This window comes from Salminus brasiliensis, chromosome 8 (assembly GCF_030463535.1).
Source record: "Salminus brasiliensis chromosome 8, fSalBra1.hap2, whole genome shotgun sequence".
In the NCBI taxonomy this organism is placed as follows: Eukaryota; Metazoa; Chordata; class Actinopteri; order Characiformes; family Bryconidae; genus Salminus; species Salminus brasiliensis.
Genome location: NC_132885.1, coordinates 27,665,154 through 27,685,406, shown reverse-complemented (window position 1 = coordinate 27,685,406; position 20,253 = coordinate 27,665,154). Strand labels below are relative to the sequence as shown.

The window sequence follows — 20,253 nt, the reverse complement described above, 5'->3', positions numbered from 1 at the left end:
TGCCTGTTACACTGCTGAGTGTGAAGGAGCGCTGGTTGTGCTTCTTGAAATCAAACCAAAGGATGAATGTTGAAATTACAACACTTTTTTTAACACAGTCCCTCTCATTTCAGGGCACTATAATGTTTGGGACGTTTCCTCAGGTGTGTTCCATTGCTTCATGGGTGCAGGCAGAAGATACCTAGGTTTTAAACTGTTCAACATCAGGACAAAGAGCTGTGTCAATGAAACAATGGGATGCACTGGTGAAATTTGGGAGAAAGCACAACAAATGAAGATGAAATAGTTTTGAAGGTTGGCATATAGAGGGAAACACTGGTGTCTGCACCAGAGCCCACAGAACAGCCAAACATGCTTGTTAGTATGCCAACTGGTTTATAGATGTGGGTATGAGCATAAGGCTGATATCATTAGAAAATTATGGATTGGTTATCTGACCCAAAAATATAGTTACTGCCATGGTAAGCATTATATACTATAGTTTCTATTCTAATGTCTTTATTGTAGACTTTTAAGTAAACAAGCAAAATATCCTGAACTATTTTTATGTGGGTGATAAATAAGCAAACAAAAAAGTAGGACGAGGCATTTGAACACCGTGGTGGTTCAATTAGAAGGGTTAATCTCTGTTGCCGTGCCTAAATTCCAACGCTCTACTGGGAGGGTTTTGGTGGAGTGGCGACAGGAAAGCCTGCAACAATAGATGGCAAAAAATAGCTTTCAGCTCGCAGTGGGTCAGGTAGAGCCAGCCAGCAACGTTCAGCCAGACTGGGTCAACACCGGGGGCTGTATGAAAGTTTCACTTCACCATGGTTAGCACTCTTACCTTGGATTTCTGACAATTAGGAAAAACAGACACACTTTGTGCTTGCATGCACACACAGTACACAATACACTCCTTCATGTACTTACATTTGTTTTTATACAATGTCAACATGTTCTAAAAATGTATTTTAACTTGCCATGGTCAATGACTCTTCATTTTCAGCTAGTGATCAAGATTGACTACAGCTAGTAGCTGCTCTGTTCCTACACACACATAAAAATGAGTTTTACAGCACTCACTGGATTAGCCAGCACGTAGTACAAAAAGGATGCCCAAAGAGTTCAGTGCAGATCATAGAAGGACGATTTTTGGATTACCACAAGTCAGGAATGTCCAAAATCATCAGTTGTACATACAATGAATTCAGAAAGTACACATTCAAATTTTGTTATGTTGAGGCCTTAAGCTTGTTTTTCCCAAAGTTAAGTTTTCCCCATCCTTCAGCATTCAGTGTCCCATAATGGGAAAGTAAAAACAGAATGTTAGAAATTCTGATCAGAAATTCAGAGCAGAAACCAGGCCATGATGAGAAAAGAACTGCCTGTAGAGCTCATAGACAGGATCATGTGGAAGCACAGATCTAGAGAAGGCTACAAGGCTACTTTTTCTGTTCTGATGCTCTTAAAGTTCCCAAGAGCACAGTGGCCTCCATTATTCTTAGATGGAGCACATTGGAGCAACAAGGACTCTTACTAGAGCTGACTGCCCCACCAAACTAAAGTCACCAAAGTAATCAGGGGAGAAAGGCCTTGGTAGCAGAGGTTGCCAAGAACCCAATGGTCACTCTGGCAGAGCGCCAAAGATCCTGCGTGCACAAGGGAGAAATTCCAGAAGGTCACCAATCTGGGATTTATGGCAGAGTGGCCAGACAGAAGCCTCTCAAAGACACTTTAAAGCCCCTAAAGGAGTTTTAGACTATGGGAAAACAAGATTCTCTAGTCTAATGAAACCATTCTATGTTTGCTGCCAAGTGTCCGAATACTTATTTCAATGCAATATTTTTGTTTTTCCAAAATTAAATTTACCAAAAGTGCTCAAATGCTGTTTTCACTTATTCATTATGGGGTACCGAGTGCAGAATGATGGGAAAATGAATGCATTTGTAAGTACTTTTAGTTATTGGGAGGTGTAGCCACTTTGCCAAAGCCTGAGAAAAGATCCACACTATCACCAGCTGAGAGAAAAATTTATTCGGATGGTCAGGAACCAACCAAGAACGCCAAAGCACAGGCCTGCTATTACGTAGAGGCTACTGGAACACAGTCAAGTGAGATTTACATCACCATGATCTTAGAGGCTACCATCCAAGAAAAACGTCCTGCTCCAAAATCAACAGATTTGAGGTCAACTAGTTTGCAGCTAACCACATTGACAAAGAAAAAAAAGCCTTCTGGAGGAACATTATATGGACAAGACAAAAGTGTTGCATGATGGAAATGCATTCAATAACAAGTACCATTTACCAGCTGTTAAGCATGGTGGTGGTAGCAACATGCACTGGGGCTTTTTTGGACTTAAAACATTGCACACAGTGAATGGAATAAATGAGAAAAACTACCTCAGAATTCTTCAACATAACCCCAAACTATCAGCTAGATGGTTGAAACACAATTGAGCGTTCCAATGACCCCAACAAACAGCAAAGGTGTTTGTGAAATGGATAAAGAAGGCTAACATTTGATTTTTGGAATGGCCTTTCCAAAGACCTGTCCTCAAAACTACCAGTGAGTGTTAAAAAGACAGATTCATGCCAGGAAACCAACAACATTAACTCTACCAGTCAAATATTCGTATCGATGGCTATCAAACGCATCTGGTCAATGTGCAACTTGCTATGGGACATTTCACCACACAGTGTGCTGCATGTTGTATGTATATATTGTTGACCCTTTGTTCATTTCAGAACCACTGTGCACAACTTTTTTTCTTCAAAAGATGTATTATGTCACTCATTCTGCCCCAGGAAACAGAAACGATCCAAGAAATCACTGAAAGCACAATATTGCCGTGATATTAATTTTCATTATGAGTGTATATTAACTTTCGACTACAAGTGTATACAAACAATCAAAGTATGCACTTTTCCACAGAGAACAATAACCATTCATACATACATAAATCAAACACATGAAGTTATTGTACTTGACACGTGGACACCCCCACTTTGCGCCACTGAAATGGCAAGCGAGTCAGACCGCACCTGGCAGGGAATTGCAAGTGACTGATTGGTTTATTGGATGGTAAACTGATTGGTTTAATGGACGTTACTGCCAAAACACACCCATGATTAATTAAGAGACTTAGTACATGACAAGGCATTCTTTACCATCTTTACCATAGCAAAGACGCCAAAAGATCGCTATAATAGGGCCCTAAATCCTTATTGTGAATTAAGCTATCACATGGAACACTTAACACAACACATACACACACAAGACAACAATCAGAAGTACATCATTTGAGTAACAGCAGAGGAGCACATGCCTTAATCACAAAAGTTATATATGATATATGATATATATGATATATATATATATATATATATATATATATATCACTGACTATGGAAAGCTACAGTTCTAACATTATCTTATATAGCACAGCTCCTCTAAAGCAAACTCTCTAAAATCCCTGTCCCCTTCATAAATCTCCACTCACAGTCTAGCTCATTAATTCTGCTGATAAAATGAATTCCTAATTAAGCGCTCCTAATTGGATTTCATTGTAATAAATAATTGAAATAATCTAAATGAAGCGGATTCTCTTCATGGGTGAGCACATTTCATGAATTTCAAAGACAATATTTAATGGATTTATCACACTGTGTTTTCTATAAAACAGCAGAAAGCCAAAGCTGTTAGTGTGTGTTAGTCAGTGTGTGTAGCTCTTTTAACATCTTCTACCTGTGTCTGTTCGACCCTCGTGAGTGGTGGGATTGGCCAGAGTGAACGGAGTCTGTGTCCATGGTGATGTTGTGTCTGCCCTATGGTTGGTGAACGGCTTTGTGGGCTGCGGCCAGGGAGGCGTGATGGCCACAGGTACGACGATCAGGAAATGAAGGGTGATGTCAAACAACTGTCAGCCTGAGAGAGACAGAGACACAGAGAGAGAGAGACAGAGAGAGAGGGGATGTCAGAGGCATTAGTCCACAATAGTAATTCCTAAAATTCTCAATTCTCTATAGGCAGTTCGTCTGCGTTGTTTAAATAGCAACAGTACTTGCAAATATATCTAATAGTAATAATAATATAATATATCTAATATATCTGTGCTGTTGGGCGTGGTGGTCTCGACATGAGGGGATGTTCAAGTAAATTTCTGGCGTGTTGCTATCTTGGCAACGGAAATCACAGGAGCTCCACTGACTGAAACCAATCTAGGCAGACATCAACAGACAGACGTTCATTGCTATCTTGGCAGTGAATTGTCAACACAGGCGTGTGCCCAATGCACCTACATCCCCGCTTTACACCACTGACATAGCAATCTGCCAAAGTCAGAGCGCACCTGACTGTTATAACTAATGGCAAGTGACACACTGATTGGTTTATTACTGCATGAAACACAGCCATGATTAATTAAGAGACTTTTCCTGCCGTTACCATAGCAAAGACACAACCCTCAAAATTGATTAGATAAACTACATAATGAATGGGCACAGAAAATGCTTTTTAAACACACACACACACACGTACTGTGCAGATAATGGCTTATAATTATAGCATAGAATTTTCCCCGATTTTTGCACAGCACTAAAACACATGGAAGATATGATGAGGAACTTGCTGTCAGGAAATCCTTGAGATGAATTCAATTATGCTACAGTTAAACAAAGACAGAAAAGTAGGTCCTGAAAAGAGTCTAACTAAATGGTCTAACAGCTCATGCACGGCAGGGAAAAAAACATGTGTTGACATATTGCGGGATAAATAACGTTGATAAAGGATCATGTGACAGCTGAGTGGAAGAGGGAATAGAATTTAGGCCACAATGATTTATGAAGTTGCTCTAATCCCACCTGACATCACATAGGAAACAAATATAAGATCTGAAATATGCATAGACACACACACAGCATTTAAATACATTTTAAATAATAAAAAAACCCAAGAAGATCACACCATGGTAGAGTTTGTCTCTCCACAAAGCCCAACACAACTCACATGAAACAATGAGCTAACGCTAATTATCTGCTTTATTATCGCTAATAAAGTGCAAAAGTTTGGGCACCCAAGTATTTCCTGCAAAGTTCATGTTTATTTCCCTTTACTTGTTGTGTTTTTTATTTAACTGTTAGCAGTTAAACAGTTAACAGTTCGGACATTCGTCTTGTAATTGTAAATCCATCCCTGAGGTTAATTACCTCATTAATCTTTAATTGACTCGTTAGGACTATTTAAACAAAACAAGAACTGTCATTAGGAACTGTCAGCTGATAAACTCTCTGACTTTTAGTCCCTGTGCTAACAATCCACATACATGAGCTCCTCCACACAGCTGCTCTGAATCTAGGACTGAAGGTAAAAATGAAGCTCATTCATGTCTATGTGTCTATGTGGCTATCAAAAGATTTCAAAGCACTTTCAGCTCAGTTTTAAGAAATGGCAGCTAAAGGGAACTGTGGAAGTCAAGGCAAGACCTGGAAGACCATGAAACCCCCCCATTTGTAGGGTCTGTATGTTGGTTTAGAAAGGCACAGCAAATTCTTGAAGTAAATGTGACACAGTTAACCAAAAGACTGAAAGGTCTGGCTTCAAGAATAGAATAAGGCACCAATGATAAAGTCTAGCATGGACTTCCTCAGGACACCCTAGATTAAACTTTTGGAATGGCCCTTACAGTCCACCGACCTTAATTTCACTGAAAGCACTCTGCATAGAAGTGTGAGAGAAGATTTCTAAAAAAAAAAGGACTGAATTTTTTTACCAATTGAAAATGTTATTTTTTAAAACAGTTTGCATTGGAAAGCCTGTTAATTTCCCTTTTAAATGGTGCCACATTGCATTTTGTAAGAAACATGCATTTGTGGGATGAGCAGCAGAGCTCAGTATGTGGGCTGTGCTCATGAAAATGTGTCAAATCTTCTCTGCTTATTTTGCTGTTGCTATTGACCTTTGTTTTGATTTTCTGATTGGCACCTGATTGGCAGCATCTGTGAGCATGGGGGTGAGATACAGTGGTCAGTAGGTATCTGCTTCAGGAATCGGCATGTCTCATTTGCCTGATCTGGATAGGGCCCATGCGATAGGGCAACTGCAAGCTGGTGTTTCGCAAAAGCAAGCTGCGGCATAATTTGGAGTGATGGTACCATCTCCAAATCGAAAGCCAAGTTCCATATAACAGGGAATGTCAGAGACAGGCCGCGAAGTGGGCGTCTTAAGCAGGATGATATGGCCGACGGCTCCCTGCCCAGACAATCCGGAACAGACTGCATGCAGTCTCACAGGGCTGCCAGGAGGAATGCCATGACTGCCCTTCACCGTGAGGCCTGTTTGCACTGGTGTCGGCAACACGTGCATTGGAACCTGAACATGTGATCCGTTTGGGCGTGCTTTTTGTGCCAGAGTGACCAAGACAAACTGACTTGGCTGACTTGCGACAAATGCTGGTTGAAGAATGGAATGCCATCCCACAGCAGTGTGTGACCAGGCTGGTGACTAGCATGAGGTGTAGGTGCCAGGCTGTTGTAGCTGTGTATGGTTCTTCCACATGCTGCTGAGGCTCCTGTTTGTTAAATAAATAAATGGCTAACTTGCCAACATGTCTCGTTTCTTCAAACTTCAATCATCCAGTCCACCAAACACCAAACCAGTCAATGGCAGAATAAGCTGTTTGGCATTGGCAGAGAGGATTTGGCCTATTTAATGGCTGAAACCCACATACTCAGCTCTACTGCTCATCCTACAAATGCATGCTCCTTACAAATGTGGCATCATTTAAAAGAGGAATTAACAGGCTTCCCAGTGTTATAAGATTTAAATGCCAAGAGGAATTGTTACAACAAAGAAATAATCTACCTATCCTTACTTTTTGTGCTAATTTTACAATCAAACAATGCAATCCTACACTGTGCCTCAATCATATTTAATGCCAATTAATGGAATTGTGTTTTTAAGAAGTACAATAATTAAACTGACAGTTTAGTGAAGAAGTAAATGTTACATAAAACAATAGTAGCTGTAGTTTTGAAGCCTGGAATTTACTTTTTCTATTGCTTTACAGTTTACTGTAATCTTTCACACCTACAACTGCTAACATGTGAGGAGACATTCTCGATGAATCTCTCTCTCTCTCTTTCTCTTTTACTTCTACACTCTCTCTGTCATACACACACACACACACACACACACACACACACACACACACACACTCAGACACACTAAACACTTTACATACACTTAATTTCAGGGATCTAGGATGCCTAGATTTCAGCTGAAAGCTGAGGATCGGTTTTGTTCAATGAGGGACAAAAAAACCCAACCTGATATCACCTCTCAGAGCTCTGTGGTCATTTGATGAAAGAGGGAATTTCAAGAAATGAGAGCAAGGCCAAGGCTAAGTTGTACACTGACCCATATACCAGCAGCAATTTGCCAAAACCTAACCTAATTACACACACGTCTTCAGGCCTAGGTCCAGTTTTCTGGGCCATCGTCCAAGACAGCTGCTCAGTAAATCCAATAGTTCCTTATTCTGTGTTAATGGTAACTGCTAATACAGACTTTTCCAGATAATCAGTGCCCATCCAGCTTGCCCCACCCCCACCAACCCCACATTCACATAAACAAGCACACGGTATTTCCGGGCCCACTTATCTCATTCCAAAAACACCTACTGTAGTCCCGGTCCAGCACAAGTAAGGGTATTGTACACATTGTCACTGTGACATTTTCAGAAACAATTGGCAATGTGAGTGGTGTGTCAAGACTAAAGGTTCTACGGGGGTGCACCTCTTGCACATCACCCCCAGTTGGAACTTTTGCATGCTCAGTAGAACGAAAATGCCTCAGACATTTGTGTGATCACTGCAAACCCAAAACCACTAAAGTGTCAAATCAAACCCTTATCGAAAAAGTTAAACAATAATATAACCAAAACGTACACTATATGGGCAAAAGTATTAGGACACCTGCTCATTCACTGTTTCTTCTGAAGAGTGTATCCTGCTTTTGTTGGGGTAACTGTCTCTACTGTCTAGGAACGGCTTTCTTCTAGAACTTGGGACATTGCTGTGAGGAGCTGAGCTACATTTGACAGCAACAATATTAGTGAAGTCAGGATGTTGGATGATCACCACCCCACCTCACCATCAATTTTTGTATTAGAGGTGCTTACAGTTTAAAGATTCCTCCACCTTAATCTAAGACTGGACATTTGGGACGTCATTTGATTTTTATAATATGCTATTACAGCTCATGTTAACCCATACTTTTGCTGATTGTTATTTTGAGGAAGACAAACACTAAGTAAGGCCTAGGTGTCCCACAATAAACACTTTTACCCACTTTTCTTCCCAAATTCACTCAATTATAATTGAGGTACTTGGTTTTTGACAATAAAAGGCCTACTTTGCATATAATAGTTAAAATAGTTAGCTACACAATTTTCATAAATTGGTAAAATATTTGGCCTAGGCTACGAAAAAATACCCAAAACTTAACAGGAACTGGTAAGAATTCCAGCAAGTGATGCTAAAAATCCACTGAATTTCTGAATCTCAATTTTCTTTTCTTAACAAGCCTGGGCAAACAACAGAAGCTGTATGCACCGATTTGCATTTTATGATGTATTTTCACAGGTTTTCTAAAAAACAGATTTCGCTAATAAACTTTTTATACAGAAACATGAGCAAACACACACTAAACTAAAACACTGTACATAGGTGAAACCAGCTGCAGACACCTCAGTTGTACTAATACTGATATATACTAATGTAAGATAAATAACATTACATTCAAATCATTTAAATAGTGATTTTGTGCAAGTATCGTATGTAGCCCCTGTGTTCTTTCAACCATATATAAACCTCTACCTCTGGAATTTCAATGCCTGGTTTGGGTAATCAGTGCTTCATAAATAATAAATCAGGTGTGCTGCTGTGATGATTTTACAAGAATTTGACTTATTGACTTATTGTCCAGATAAATACTTTAAAATGCTGTGTGTGTAAATTAGGCAAATGTTTGTTGGATGTCTAAAATCAGTTGTGGCTCTAAGGGGTTACTACTGCTCCACTGTAATATCAGTGTAGGATATTGACTTAAAGGCATTTCTAGTAATATTTAATCCAGCAAACCTTGTATCCTTATCCTGATTATATCCCCCACCCTCACACACACACAAAGACAGACTATTCTCCACACACACACCTATCCTCTACTACCCCAAAGTCACTGTCATCAACATGAGAAACCTAAGCTGGTAGACTCACTTGCAAACACTGCATTCCTCTGGGGTTACCTCATGTTACAATGAAATGAACACACACAGACATATTCACATACACACACATACACACACACACACAGATATATCCACACACACAAAGAATTCCTAAGAGATTACTTCACAAAGTCAAACTACACAAACACAATGTAAGGTAGGATGCAGCAAGTATCCTTCCACTTCCTCCACTTCTATCTTTTCCACCAGTTTCTCAGTGATGTGTCCTCTCATTGTTTTTTTATGAGAAAGCTTATCTCTTGTTTAGTCCTCGCACGGTAAAAATAACCCTATAAATCTCTTTTTTTTTCTTTCAAAGGTCAAGCAAGAATGTGTGGACTGCAGAGGAGTGAGGCAAGGAACTGTAACCTCACCACAAAGTACAAGTTATGAAAAGCTGAAGAAAGATTAACCTCTATAAAATACTCTGAGAGAGCATCCGAGCATCCCTATCGAAATGGGAAGGAGGGGCAGTGCATTGCTGTTCTTAAAGATGAGTAAAGATGAGTCTACTAAACTCAAAATTTTGTCGATATTTCAAACTTTTGAGAATGTCAGTATTTTGACATAACCAGATCAGGAGTCACTGTTTATGCAGAATCAGTCCAACTGTTAATAAAATAAGTCTTTACTTCAATATAATTGGTCCAAATCATAAGGGGAAAAAATCTTAATAATAATAATAATTAGTCCAAATCTACAGAAAATTGGTTATTATTTAAACAGTTTCATAAAATCAGGAGACAATAAGTTTGTAGTTTAGCATAAGTAGTCAAAATCTCAAAAATAAACATGACATGATCACTGTTCGATATTTTTCTCCTCTGTCTGATGTCACGCGATCCAGCTCATTTATATATTTACGCCTATTCAGCCTACCACACTTTAGCCCCACCCATCCATAGTGTAGTCATCAGCAATGTATGCTGTCTCTACCGTCCAGTGAAGGCTTTCTACTAGATTTTGGAGAATTCCTGTAAGGATCTGATTGCATTCTGCAACAAGATCATCAGTGAGGTCAGGAAGTTGGATCATCCCCATCGCCCTAGCTTACCCAAAAGTATTGGATGAAGCACTATTATTCCAGAGAACACAGTTCCACTACTCCACAGCTCAACACCTGGGCTGAGGGATCATATTTGTCTGCTCCAGAGAGTCCCATTTTTAGGCAGTACTTCTCTACAGGGACTAGACAAGCTGCGTGTGTTCCTTTGCACATCTGTATCAGCAATAATTAAATAATTAGAAGCAGTGTCCACAAACATCTGGCACAGTAACAAAATAGTCTATACAGGGAATAAAGAGAAGCTGGGAAATGAAACATGAAGCCACACAAACATTGTAAACAATGGATCTCAAGAAATGTGTAGGAGTAACACAGAAAATACACACAAATATTTTAATAATAATAGTAATATTATTTAAAAATAATAATAAATATAATAAATTATATGTAAATTGTTTTTGCACATTACAAAGCGTACGCTTGCTGCTGATCTAATATCGGCTTCAATAAAAGCTGTAGTGATCCAATTAAACAGCTTTATATTTACAGTACTTTTGGGTAAGATGACCTCCAGAATTATTAGCACCCTTATTAAAAGCAACATGGCTATGAAAAAAGGAAGAAGTGGGTAAGACGATGAATGGATAAATAGATAAATGGACGGATGGTTATTAACTGGGTCTAGGGAATTAATTGGATCCTCAGAGATTAGGTTAGAAAAGCGCTGGAGTATTGCCTTCATTTATTAATTAACTCATTTATTTAAAGATTCTTTAGGGAACCAAAAATGGTTCACTAGTCTACATGAACAATATGAGAGAAATACAGCCTTTCAGGGAGGCAAACTCACTCCTCCTTGCTCAGTTTTACCATGAGTGCTAGCAGCTCCAAGATATCTGATACGCATTCCCTTTTAAACATACACAACGTGCCTATCGAGACATCAGATAAAGGAAATACAGAAAAGCAAATCCTGGAGCTGTGGATAAGGCCAATGAGACGATACGCTAAGGAGGTCATAGCGAGGGGCTTATGGTATTGGAATAATGAGTACATCGCAGTAGAGAAGTATAGTGGGAACTGGAGCAAGAGAAGAGAGCCTGCAGGCATTTACATTTAGCTTTCAAAACTCAGCATTACAGAGCCATTACACCTACAGAGTCACTGCATACACACACACACACACACACACACAGACTCTCAGACTGAAAGGTGCTTTCAAGCGAGAGAAATTTGGACATACGTTCAAAGAGCGGAACAGTGTATTAAATCTCCTCCACATGCACCCACACACTCTTAAGGTTGGCATGTTCACCCGGAGGGAGCAGACTATGATCAAAGACAAAAAAAACAACAATGGCAACTCTTTACCCATCGGCAAAAAGCAGCACATAATGACAGAAACAGAGAAATGTCACTGTAGATTGACACTATAGGGATATGTACGCCCCATAGTTGATCAGAATGAGCAGACATGACTAACATATACTAATTAAAAAGTGCTTTCAGTCAAATTAATCTCAATTGTCTTAGAAAAAAAGACGTGTTCAGAATAGAATAAAACGATTCCAAAATAACCAATAAAGTTAAATAACAACTTTATAATAAAATTATAATACATATAATTATCCAGAATGCCTGAAACCCAGGAGGCATGTAAGATGACAGGTCAAAATATATTATATATAAACTACAAAATTAAAAAAAGTTAATAAAATTTCAACAATGCTGAGTTTTGGATCAAAATAGATGCTCTTTATATGGAAAAAGGTGCTGTGGCACAAAAGGAGGTTTATTAAGTGTCATGTAATGTTTCATGTGGCCCTGACTGCCCTCAGAGCCACATATTTGCTAGTTGTTACAGTCAACATGGCTTGTGACATACGCTGTGGTAGCAATGCTGGGCAGCAGGCACGGTAGCAATGCTGGCCGAGGCCTACTAGGCTAATGCCATGATAGCAATGCTAACACCACAGTAGCAATTCTAATGCTGTGGCAGTGATGTATAGTCGACATGCTATCGCAACAGACTTTGACACAGACTTTGACTCTAAGCCAGAGCATGTCTTCACACCACTTAACAATAATATTTCAAGTAAGGAGACCCAACCTCAGCTTACCTAAGATTACATCTCTCCTCGGCTGCACATACTTGTTGGCTTTGTGGCAAATTGTTGTCCTCAGACCAACAGCACGAGAATTTTTACAAGGCAAACAAGGCAGTAACAAGTCAGTAAGCAGTCAAGTAAACCTAACAGCAGTGTCCAAACCTCCCTGTATACACTTTATACACAGAACCTTTATACAGTGTTATACTGTAAGAGTGTGGAGGTCCTTTAAAAAGGTCCTTTACACTGTGTGTGTTTGTGGTAGAGCTGTTGTAGTGGTGGAGGATTATGTTGCATTTGTTGCAGCACGCTGATCAAAACTCAGATAAAAGGATATCTCATCTTTCCCTGTGAGGCACAGACACACAAACACACACACTGTGGACACTGGCTTGTCTCCAGGGGTGTTAACTACATCAGTGAGTCATACAGAGAGACAGAGAGGGAGGGACAGAGAGAGAGAGAGAGTCAGGCAGGCTGAAAGAGAGATACTTTAAATCTTATTTTATTAGTACAACAACCTAAACACTTTTAAACACACACACACACACACTCCACTCAGCATATACACACACATATCATCACCATCATTAACCTTCTCTCACACAGTGGGCACACATAAAACCCCAATCAACAACTCAGGAATCTGTCATATTAATGAAACCAGTTTGGGATGACTTTTGCTTTGTGATATGGTGAATTATCATGCTGGAAATTGTAAACTGACATGGTCAGCAACAATACTCTAGGTTTGGCAACCAAAATGTGCCAAGAAAACATCACCTCCACCACACAGACTGGGTCCATGGATTCATGCTGTCGGTGACAAATTCTGACCCTACCTCCTGTGCCTTGAGATTCAGTAAACCAGGCCATCAGACCATGTTTCCAGTCTCTAACTGTCTGATTTTGGTTACCCTGTGCTCACTGCATCCTCAGCTTTCTGTTCCTGGCTGATAGATGTGGAGCCCAACATGGTCTTCTGCTGTTGCAACTGCACACAATGGTTAATTGAGTTACAGTAGCCTTTCTGGAAAAGAAATAAAATGACATGACAGAAACAGTAAAAGAACTATGCCCTTGTTCATGCCATCTAGCCTTGTGCTACACAGGCCTGCTTTGACTAACTTTGTCTTACCATTCAGGTGCACAAAAAAACCTTTATCTTAAATTTGTATTTGTGTTTTTCACCTAATCATTCATCGCAATGCATAAATTCATGTAGATATGGGTCAGCAGCTTCAGGCAACGTTCACGTCAATCATCAAAATGGGGACATCACTTATTTTGAGCGTGGCATTATTATTGTTGCCAGAAGGGCTGAGTGTTTCTAGAACTGCTGATCGTCAAAAGGTTTTTTAGCACACAAGTTCCTAGAGTTTACTCAGAATGGTGCAATAAAGGAAAACATGCAGTGAGCTGCAGGTCTGCAGACGGAAACACCTTGTTGATGAGAGAGAGGTCAACCAAGAATGGCCAAACTGGTTTGAGCTGACAGAAAGACTACTGTGACTCAGATAACCCCTCTATACAATTGTGTCTTGTCTATCAGCCAGGAACAGAAAGCTGAGGATGCAGTGAGCACAGGGTAACCAAAATCAGACAGTTAGAGACTGGAAACATGGTCTGATGTTTGGTTTACTGAATCTCAAGGCACAGGAGGTAGAGTCAGAATTTTTCACCAACAGCATGAATACATGGGCCCAGTCTACGTGGTGGAGGTGGTGGTGGTTTCGTTGATTTCAATCAATCATCGCCTAAATGCAAAAACCTGTTTGAGAAATGTTTGAGCAATCTTCTAACAGATACTTTCAGAATGATAATGCACCACATCACAAAGCATAAGTCATCCCAAACTGTTTACCATTACTATGACAATGAGCTCAGTGTTCTTCAGTGGCCTTCCCAGTTGCCAAATCTGAATCCAAGAGAATGCCTTTGGTATGTGGTAGGACTGGAGATTTGCAGCATGAAAATCCTGCTGGAATTATTGACAAGAATATTCAAAGAATATGCCCAACACTCTTCTGAAATCCTTGCCAAAGGGATGCCTTTTCCAGTATTAGTAAAGTGCTTTGTGAGTGTGTATTAGTCTTTCATTTCAAAACAGCTAAGTAAACTTGGTTTTGCGTGATATGATGTTTAGAAGCTAGTGTGTTACTGGTTCATCACTGAACTCTAGGTTTAGTGATGGCTATAGGTTGCTATTTGAAGTGAAAATACAATATCTGTGCTGTTTTGCTTAGCGAATATAATTTGTATTTAGCTTCTGCTATGTTGAACTGTGGTGGGAAACCGTGACAATTTCATGTGCCTGGCTCTGTAAGCGTTTCCAACATGCAACCCAGAGTTCAGAAAGGCCAAAACCTCAAACCACCACCACTTTGTGTTTATGCAGACTTCTTGTTTGAGTTTCTTCTGTAAAGCTTTAAAAGATCAAGATTTTAACATGGAAAGCTGGTCCCACATCTGGCAGAGACTAAGATCCTAAGATCTAAGAATTAAAAAATGTTTTGGAGTGGTTGTGTTGCAAAAAATCAAAGTTTCCCCTATAAATCCAAATGTGCCTTATCAACCAAGCGTGTTTCTTTGGTTTTGCACTGGACACATGAGGCAGTTATGAGGCAAATGCTGTGGGGGTGGCAAATATTTTGTTAATGAAGTATTATTTTATAAGACAAATTAAGATACACTATATGGACAAAGTATTGGGACACCTACACATTAACACATTGCACTTACAAGAGCTTTGATGATATCCCATCCTAAATCCATTGACATTAACATGGAGTTGGTCTCCCTTTTGCACCAATAACAGCTTCCCCTCTTCTGAAATATTCTCCAATATTTCAGAGTGTCTCTGTGTTGGGCGTTTTGCTCATTTATCTAGGAGAGCATTTGTGAGGTCAGACACTGATTCCCAAAGGCGTTAGCAGGGGTTGAGGTCAAGGCTTTGTGCAGGTCAGTCAGATTCTCACCCAACCATGTCTTTATGGACTTTGCATTGTGCACTAAGGCACAGTCATTCTGAATTAGAAAATGGCTGAAAATGTGTGGCATGCTGAAGCATTATTGATTGGAACTAGTGGGCCTAGGCCTACCCTTGACAAACAACCCCATAGCTTATTATTACCCCTCCTCCACCAAAGTTTACAGTTGCCACAAAGCAGTCAGGCACGTCATGTTGGAATGGAATTCACTAAACCAAGACACGTTCATCAGACAGGCAGATAGAAAAGCATGATTCGTCAGTCCACAGAACACGTTTCCACTTCTACTGGCAAAGTTTACATTTAGGGTGTAAATGTACACCACTCCATCCGACACTTAGCATTGTGCTTGGTGATGTAAGGCTAGCATGAAGCTGTTTGGCCATGGGAACCCAATGCCGTGAAGCTCTCAGCGCACCATTTTAGTGCTAATCTTACTGCCAGAGGAGGTTTGTAACTCTGAGGTTATTGGGTCTAGAGGGCATTTGGGACTTTTTAGACACTATAAACCTCAGCATTTGGTCACCCTGCTTTGTAACGTTCCATGGTCTTGTTGCTGTAATTCCTAGACGCTTCCACTCTTTCTATTATACTACTCACAGTTAATATCAGTTAATGCCTAATATTCACAGTGAATATCTAAAAGAAATTGCACACAGTGACTTCTTGCAACTGTGGCATCCTATTATAGTACCACTCTTAGGGGTCATTCTTTGCACAAGTTGTATTTGCAATAGTGGTGTAAGTGAATTGCACTGCCCAACTGTAGAGAGAGCCCAACAGCAAAAAATAGGGTGATATAGACTGATGTGGGACATTTGTGTATTGTGGTGCATATTTTTTAAAGATGGCTCCCCCCTAAACTATGACTGGACATATACCCACATTAAAGCAATTCATTCCTAACAATTCTCACGTATTGCTGTTTTTAATAGCCTTTTTACACCCCAAAATATAGCAAGCAAGTAGTAAAAGCTTGCTAATTGTGCTAATTGTTAATGAATTTACCTCAGATAACTGTATGACAAATCATACTGTTACTTATAAATATACATTAAGCAGCAGGAGTTGCCCTAAAACCTGCGTTTTATTTAGACTTGGCCTATTTTTTTGAGATCCATTGTGGTTTAAGGTGAGTATGTGATGATTTAATCATTGTGTTTCAACAATGCGAAGTGATGACTCAGCGTCCTTCATTTGTTAGCTCTAGCACAAAACTAAAGATGCAAACTTCAGAAACATGTGGCCTGGCTGTTAGATTAGATTTGGGGTATGAAAACTTAAGACCCCCAGTGAGCTGTCAAAGGCGACAGGGGCAAGGAAAAACTCCCTCAGAGCTGGAGGAAGAAACCTTGGGAGGAACCAAGACTCACAAGGGCGACCCGACCCTTCCTCCTCTGATCAGAACTATTTACACATTATTAATAAAAGTCACCAAACCACCACATACGACTGTTCTACTGCTCAGAAATGCAACATGATCATAATATGATAATCACACTAATCATAATATAGTATAATGGTGGTGATAATAATAGATATTTAAGAGTCCATGTAAATTTTAACTTAACCATTAGGCAAGTAGCAGTGCAATGCGCTGACTGTTGAGTTATCTGCCAACTGGTGATGGCAAGACATGAGAAGTGAGAAGTCTGTTAGCATTTACAGCGATTTCACAACATCATAAGGCTTACAACACGAAGGTTTCTATTAAAGCTGCTTATAAATAAAGTACAAACAGCAAACATGCACACACATTTTTTGGCAAGCCTTCTTATTTGTTGGCTAAATTTAAGATCAATAAAGCAGCTGTTGCAAGGGAGTGGCCGAGCAGCACAGCACTGCTTTCTGATGTGGTTAGTGTGTCTCACTGTTACGACAAGCAGCACAAAAACAACAACAAAAAAAAGGCCTGAAAAGGACACTGGTGACAACTGCAATAATTTATACAATTTCTCAAGACAGCTTAGGTCACTCGAGTTGTGTGTATGTGGTGTGTGGAGCACAGAAGTAAACAGTGAGGAGTGTTTCACATTGTTAGAGAACTGCTCTTCGACAGCTCTCTGGCTTTTTGAAGCAATGATAAGTGTTATGTCAGCACTGCATGAGAGTGCAGGGAAGAAAAAAAAAGGAATAAATTATTCATGCTTTCTGACAGACAGGACCTATGGAGTGTGTGTCTGACAGCTTCACACTCGATTGCGGGTGTGTTCAGCAGAGCGGCTGCTGCTTATTATTGTACTACAAAGCAAATCACGTCGTTAGTCCAGCAGTCAAAGACATTCCCCCGTTATCTGGCAGGTATGAAACACACTATCTCTTTCTTTCTCATAACCAAGCAGCCTCCTTTACTGCCTGTCAAAAGCGCTATACACAACAAAGCAACCTTAACCATTAAAACATGTCTTCATTTCCAGTTGATGCAAAATAAACAGATTACACATATTCCTGTGTGACTTGCAGGTCTGCGGAGGAAAACAGCAGAGGCTGCCATTGCAGTGCTTTATCTCTGTTAATAAGACACAGCTCAGATACAGACTACAGATGGCATAGCACTGCAGTGTGAGGCTGGGTTGTGCAGTGGTAGGGGGTGTCATACACTTTTCATACACAGTACAGCACAACAGTCAGAGTCCTTCTGTCATTTATTTCATTTGCGGTCAAACTGAACGTTTCCCAGCTTCGGGAATAAAACAAAATAAATAAATAGTATTTCGATTTTTATGGATTACTATGTTCACCCTTTACCCTCATTACAGCTTTCTTTCCTTTTAGGAGACTCGTTTTCAGTTTTCCAAAGAAATCTGCAGGAAGATTTCTATTTTGTCACGCTTAAAAGGTCAGTCTTACAATAAGCAATACATTTTCCGCTTTCCACATTCAATGATGTTAAGGTCTGGCCCCTGGGGTGGTCAGTCCGTTGTTCTGAGAACACCAGGAGCTTAAAAAGAGAGGATATATGGTTTAATTTATAAACAACGGCATGCTTTCTGTCACATTTAACACAAAAAGCCTCATGGGAAAGGCACTACACGCACCCCTTCTCCACCCTTATTGTAGCAGACTGAGGCAGAGCCATTTTTCTAATGCTGATTAGGACTGAGCAGCAGTTTTACAGTGAGGTAAACCAACTGCAGACTGTAGCTCTCCACTGGATAAAAGATTTTTTTTTGGTCAGGAGTGGTGAGTCCAGTGTTCTGGGAACACCAGCAGCTTATGGAAGTGGATTACTTGGTAAAATATGGAAGGAAATTTACACTGGAATTTAAATGATTTTTGTGCTCTGCACCAAGTTCTGTCATTTTGCTTTTGGGCTTTTTTCAGCTGAAATGGGGTTTGTAATTGGTTCTGCCACTGAGTTTGACAATCTGTTTGTTTGTGTGGTTAGGGCGAGTGGGAATTACTTGTTCCAAATAAAACCAGGCTGAACTCCTTCAAAGCATGCCGGGAAATCACTCCGGCGCTTTGAAAAGAGCTGGGTCACACGCCAGCTTGAGCTAGCCCCGAGTATACAGGGGCCAAGGATTGTATTACAGTTAATATGTGTGGCGTGGCATGAGATGGGTCTATTTGTGCATGCATTTGTGCCTTGGTAACCTATGATCATCTTGTTGCCTTATTAACTGTCTCTTACTAAAGTAATTGTTTCCCATACAGCAGCAGTAAAACTACCCATAACATACAATTTTAAAAGAACGTTGATGTGATCCACTTAAAGGTATCTTAAGGACCATTTGGGATCATTTTAGGATCGCAGCCCTGTGAAGTATTTGAAGTGGAAAGGTAAAACTATGCTATTTTCGACGAAAACCTGCCGGCCTTTGCTTTGCTCTGCGCTACCGCCTCTCTTCTTCCTCTCTACACCCACACTTCTGACTTCCTCAGAAGCTCCGACAGCAGCTCTCAGGCGGCTGAGGGAATCCCACGGTGCCTAGAGGCCCACATTAGAGCGCAGTAAGTCAGTGGGGAAAGTCCAGCAGCCTCATTCAGAGCTCCGGCAAAGCTGGAGCAAAAGCCCACTCCCTGGGGATGGGTATTTAGGTCAGCTGTGTGACGTTCTGTTCCATTCTCCAGTCTCAGGGTGCCTGAGACAGCATGACGCATTACTGCCAATTATTTGATTTCACCATCACTTTCAGGATGGAGACAACTGTCTCTGCAAAGGCTGTGCAACATGAATTTCCATCATCTCCATACACTGTACAGGTCAGTGAAGGAGAAACTAGACTGCAGCAACTGAAGGAATCAGAGATGCACCGATTACAGATACTTCTACCTGCATTAGTGTTACTGAGAAATGCAGCGTTCATTTTTAGAAGAACACAAACTCAGTACTGTGAATAAAATGTAGAACCTTTAGCAATTGTCCAATTGTGTTATGGCCTGCAATTCACAGTGCAGTTGTATGCAAACCTTGATTAACTTGAAGCATGAAAAGGGTTGGTTAAGAATTACTGTTAGGAACTGACAGTTGACAGTGTAATAAAAGCTCTGACTCTCCAAACCTTGTGCTCACACTCAACAACCATGAGTTCCTTCAAGTGGCTGGCGGTTGTGAAGCTGATTGATGCCAAAGAGTAAGGAAGGCTATAAAAAGATGTTAAGGCACTTCCAGCTCACAATGTTCCCCATCTAAAATGTAATTAGCATAGGCTTTAAGGAGGGTTTTTAAGGATCTTTTCATATGTAGATGTGTAGATGTATAGTATCGGGGCTTCTGCTCCTTCATAGTTTCTTCTGTAATCAAGGATATGACCAAGACTTTATCCTGCTTTTGCTGGAGTAACTGTCTCGACTGTCCAGGAGAGGCCTTCTACTAGAAGCCTTTACAAGTGGGGTGTTGACCTGATGATCGCCACCCCACCTCATCCCTAACTCATC

The 20,253-nt window shown here is 40.3% G+C and overlaps 2 protein-coding genes across 3 annotated transcripts in view; both read right to left on the bottom strand.

The window, feature by feature from the left end:
- Positions 1-20,253, bottom strand: part of vangl1 (VANGL planar cell polarity protein 1) — a 55,611-nt gene that overhangs the window by 31,082 nt on the left and 4,276 nt on the right. For both annotated transcript variants that reach the window (XM_072686370.1, XM_072686371.1), the window contains exon 2: positions 3,730-3,909. In XM_072686370.1, coding sequence (XP_072542471.1) covers positions 3,730-3,791 — 62 coding nt within the window. In that variant the 5' untranslated portion in view covers positions 3,792-3,909. The remainder of the gene's footprint in view (positions 1-3,729; positions 3,910-20,253) is intronic.
- The window catches only part of ankrd50l (ankyrin repeat domain 50-like), a 145,974-nt gene continuing 142,300 nt past the window's right edge, over positions 16,580-20,253 (bottom strand). The window contains exon 7 of the transcript XR_011980045.1: positions 16,580-16,589. The gene's annotated coding sequence lies outside the window, so the exon portion shown is untranslated. The remainder of the gene's footprint in view (positions 16,590-20,253) is intronic.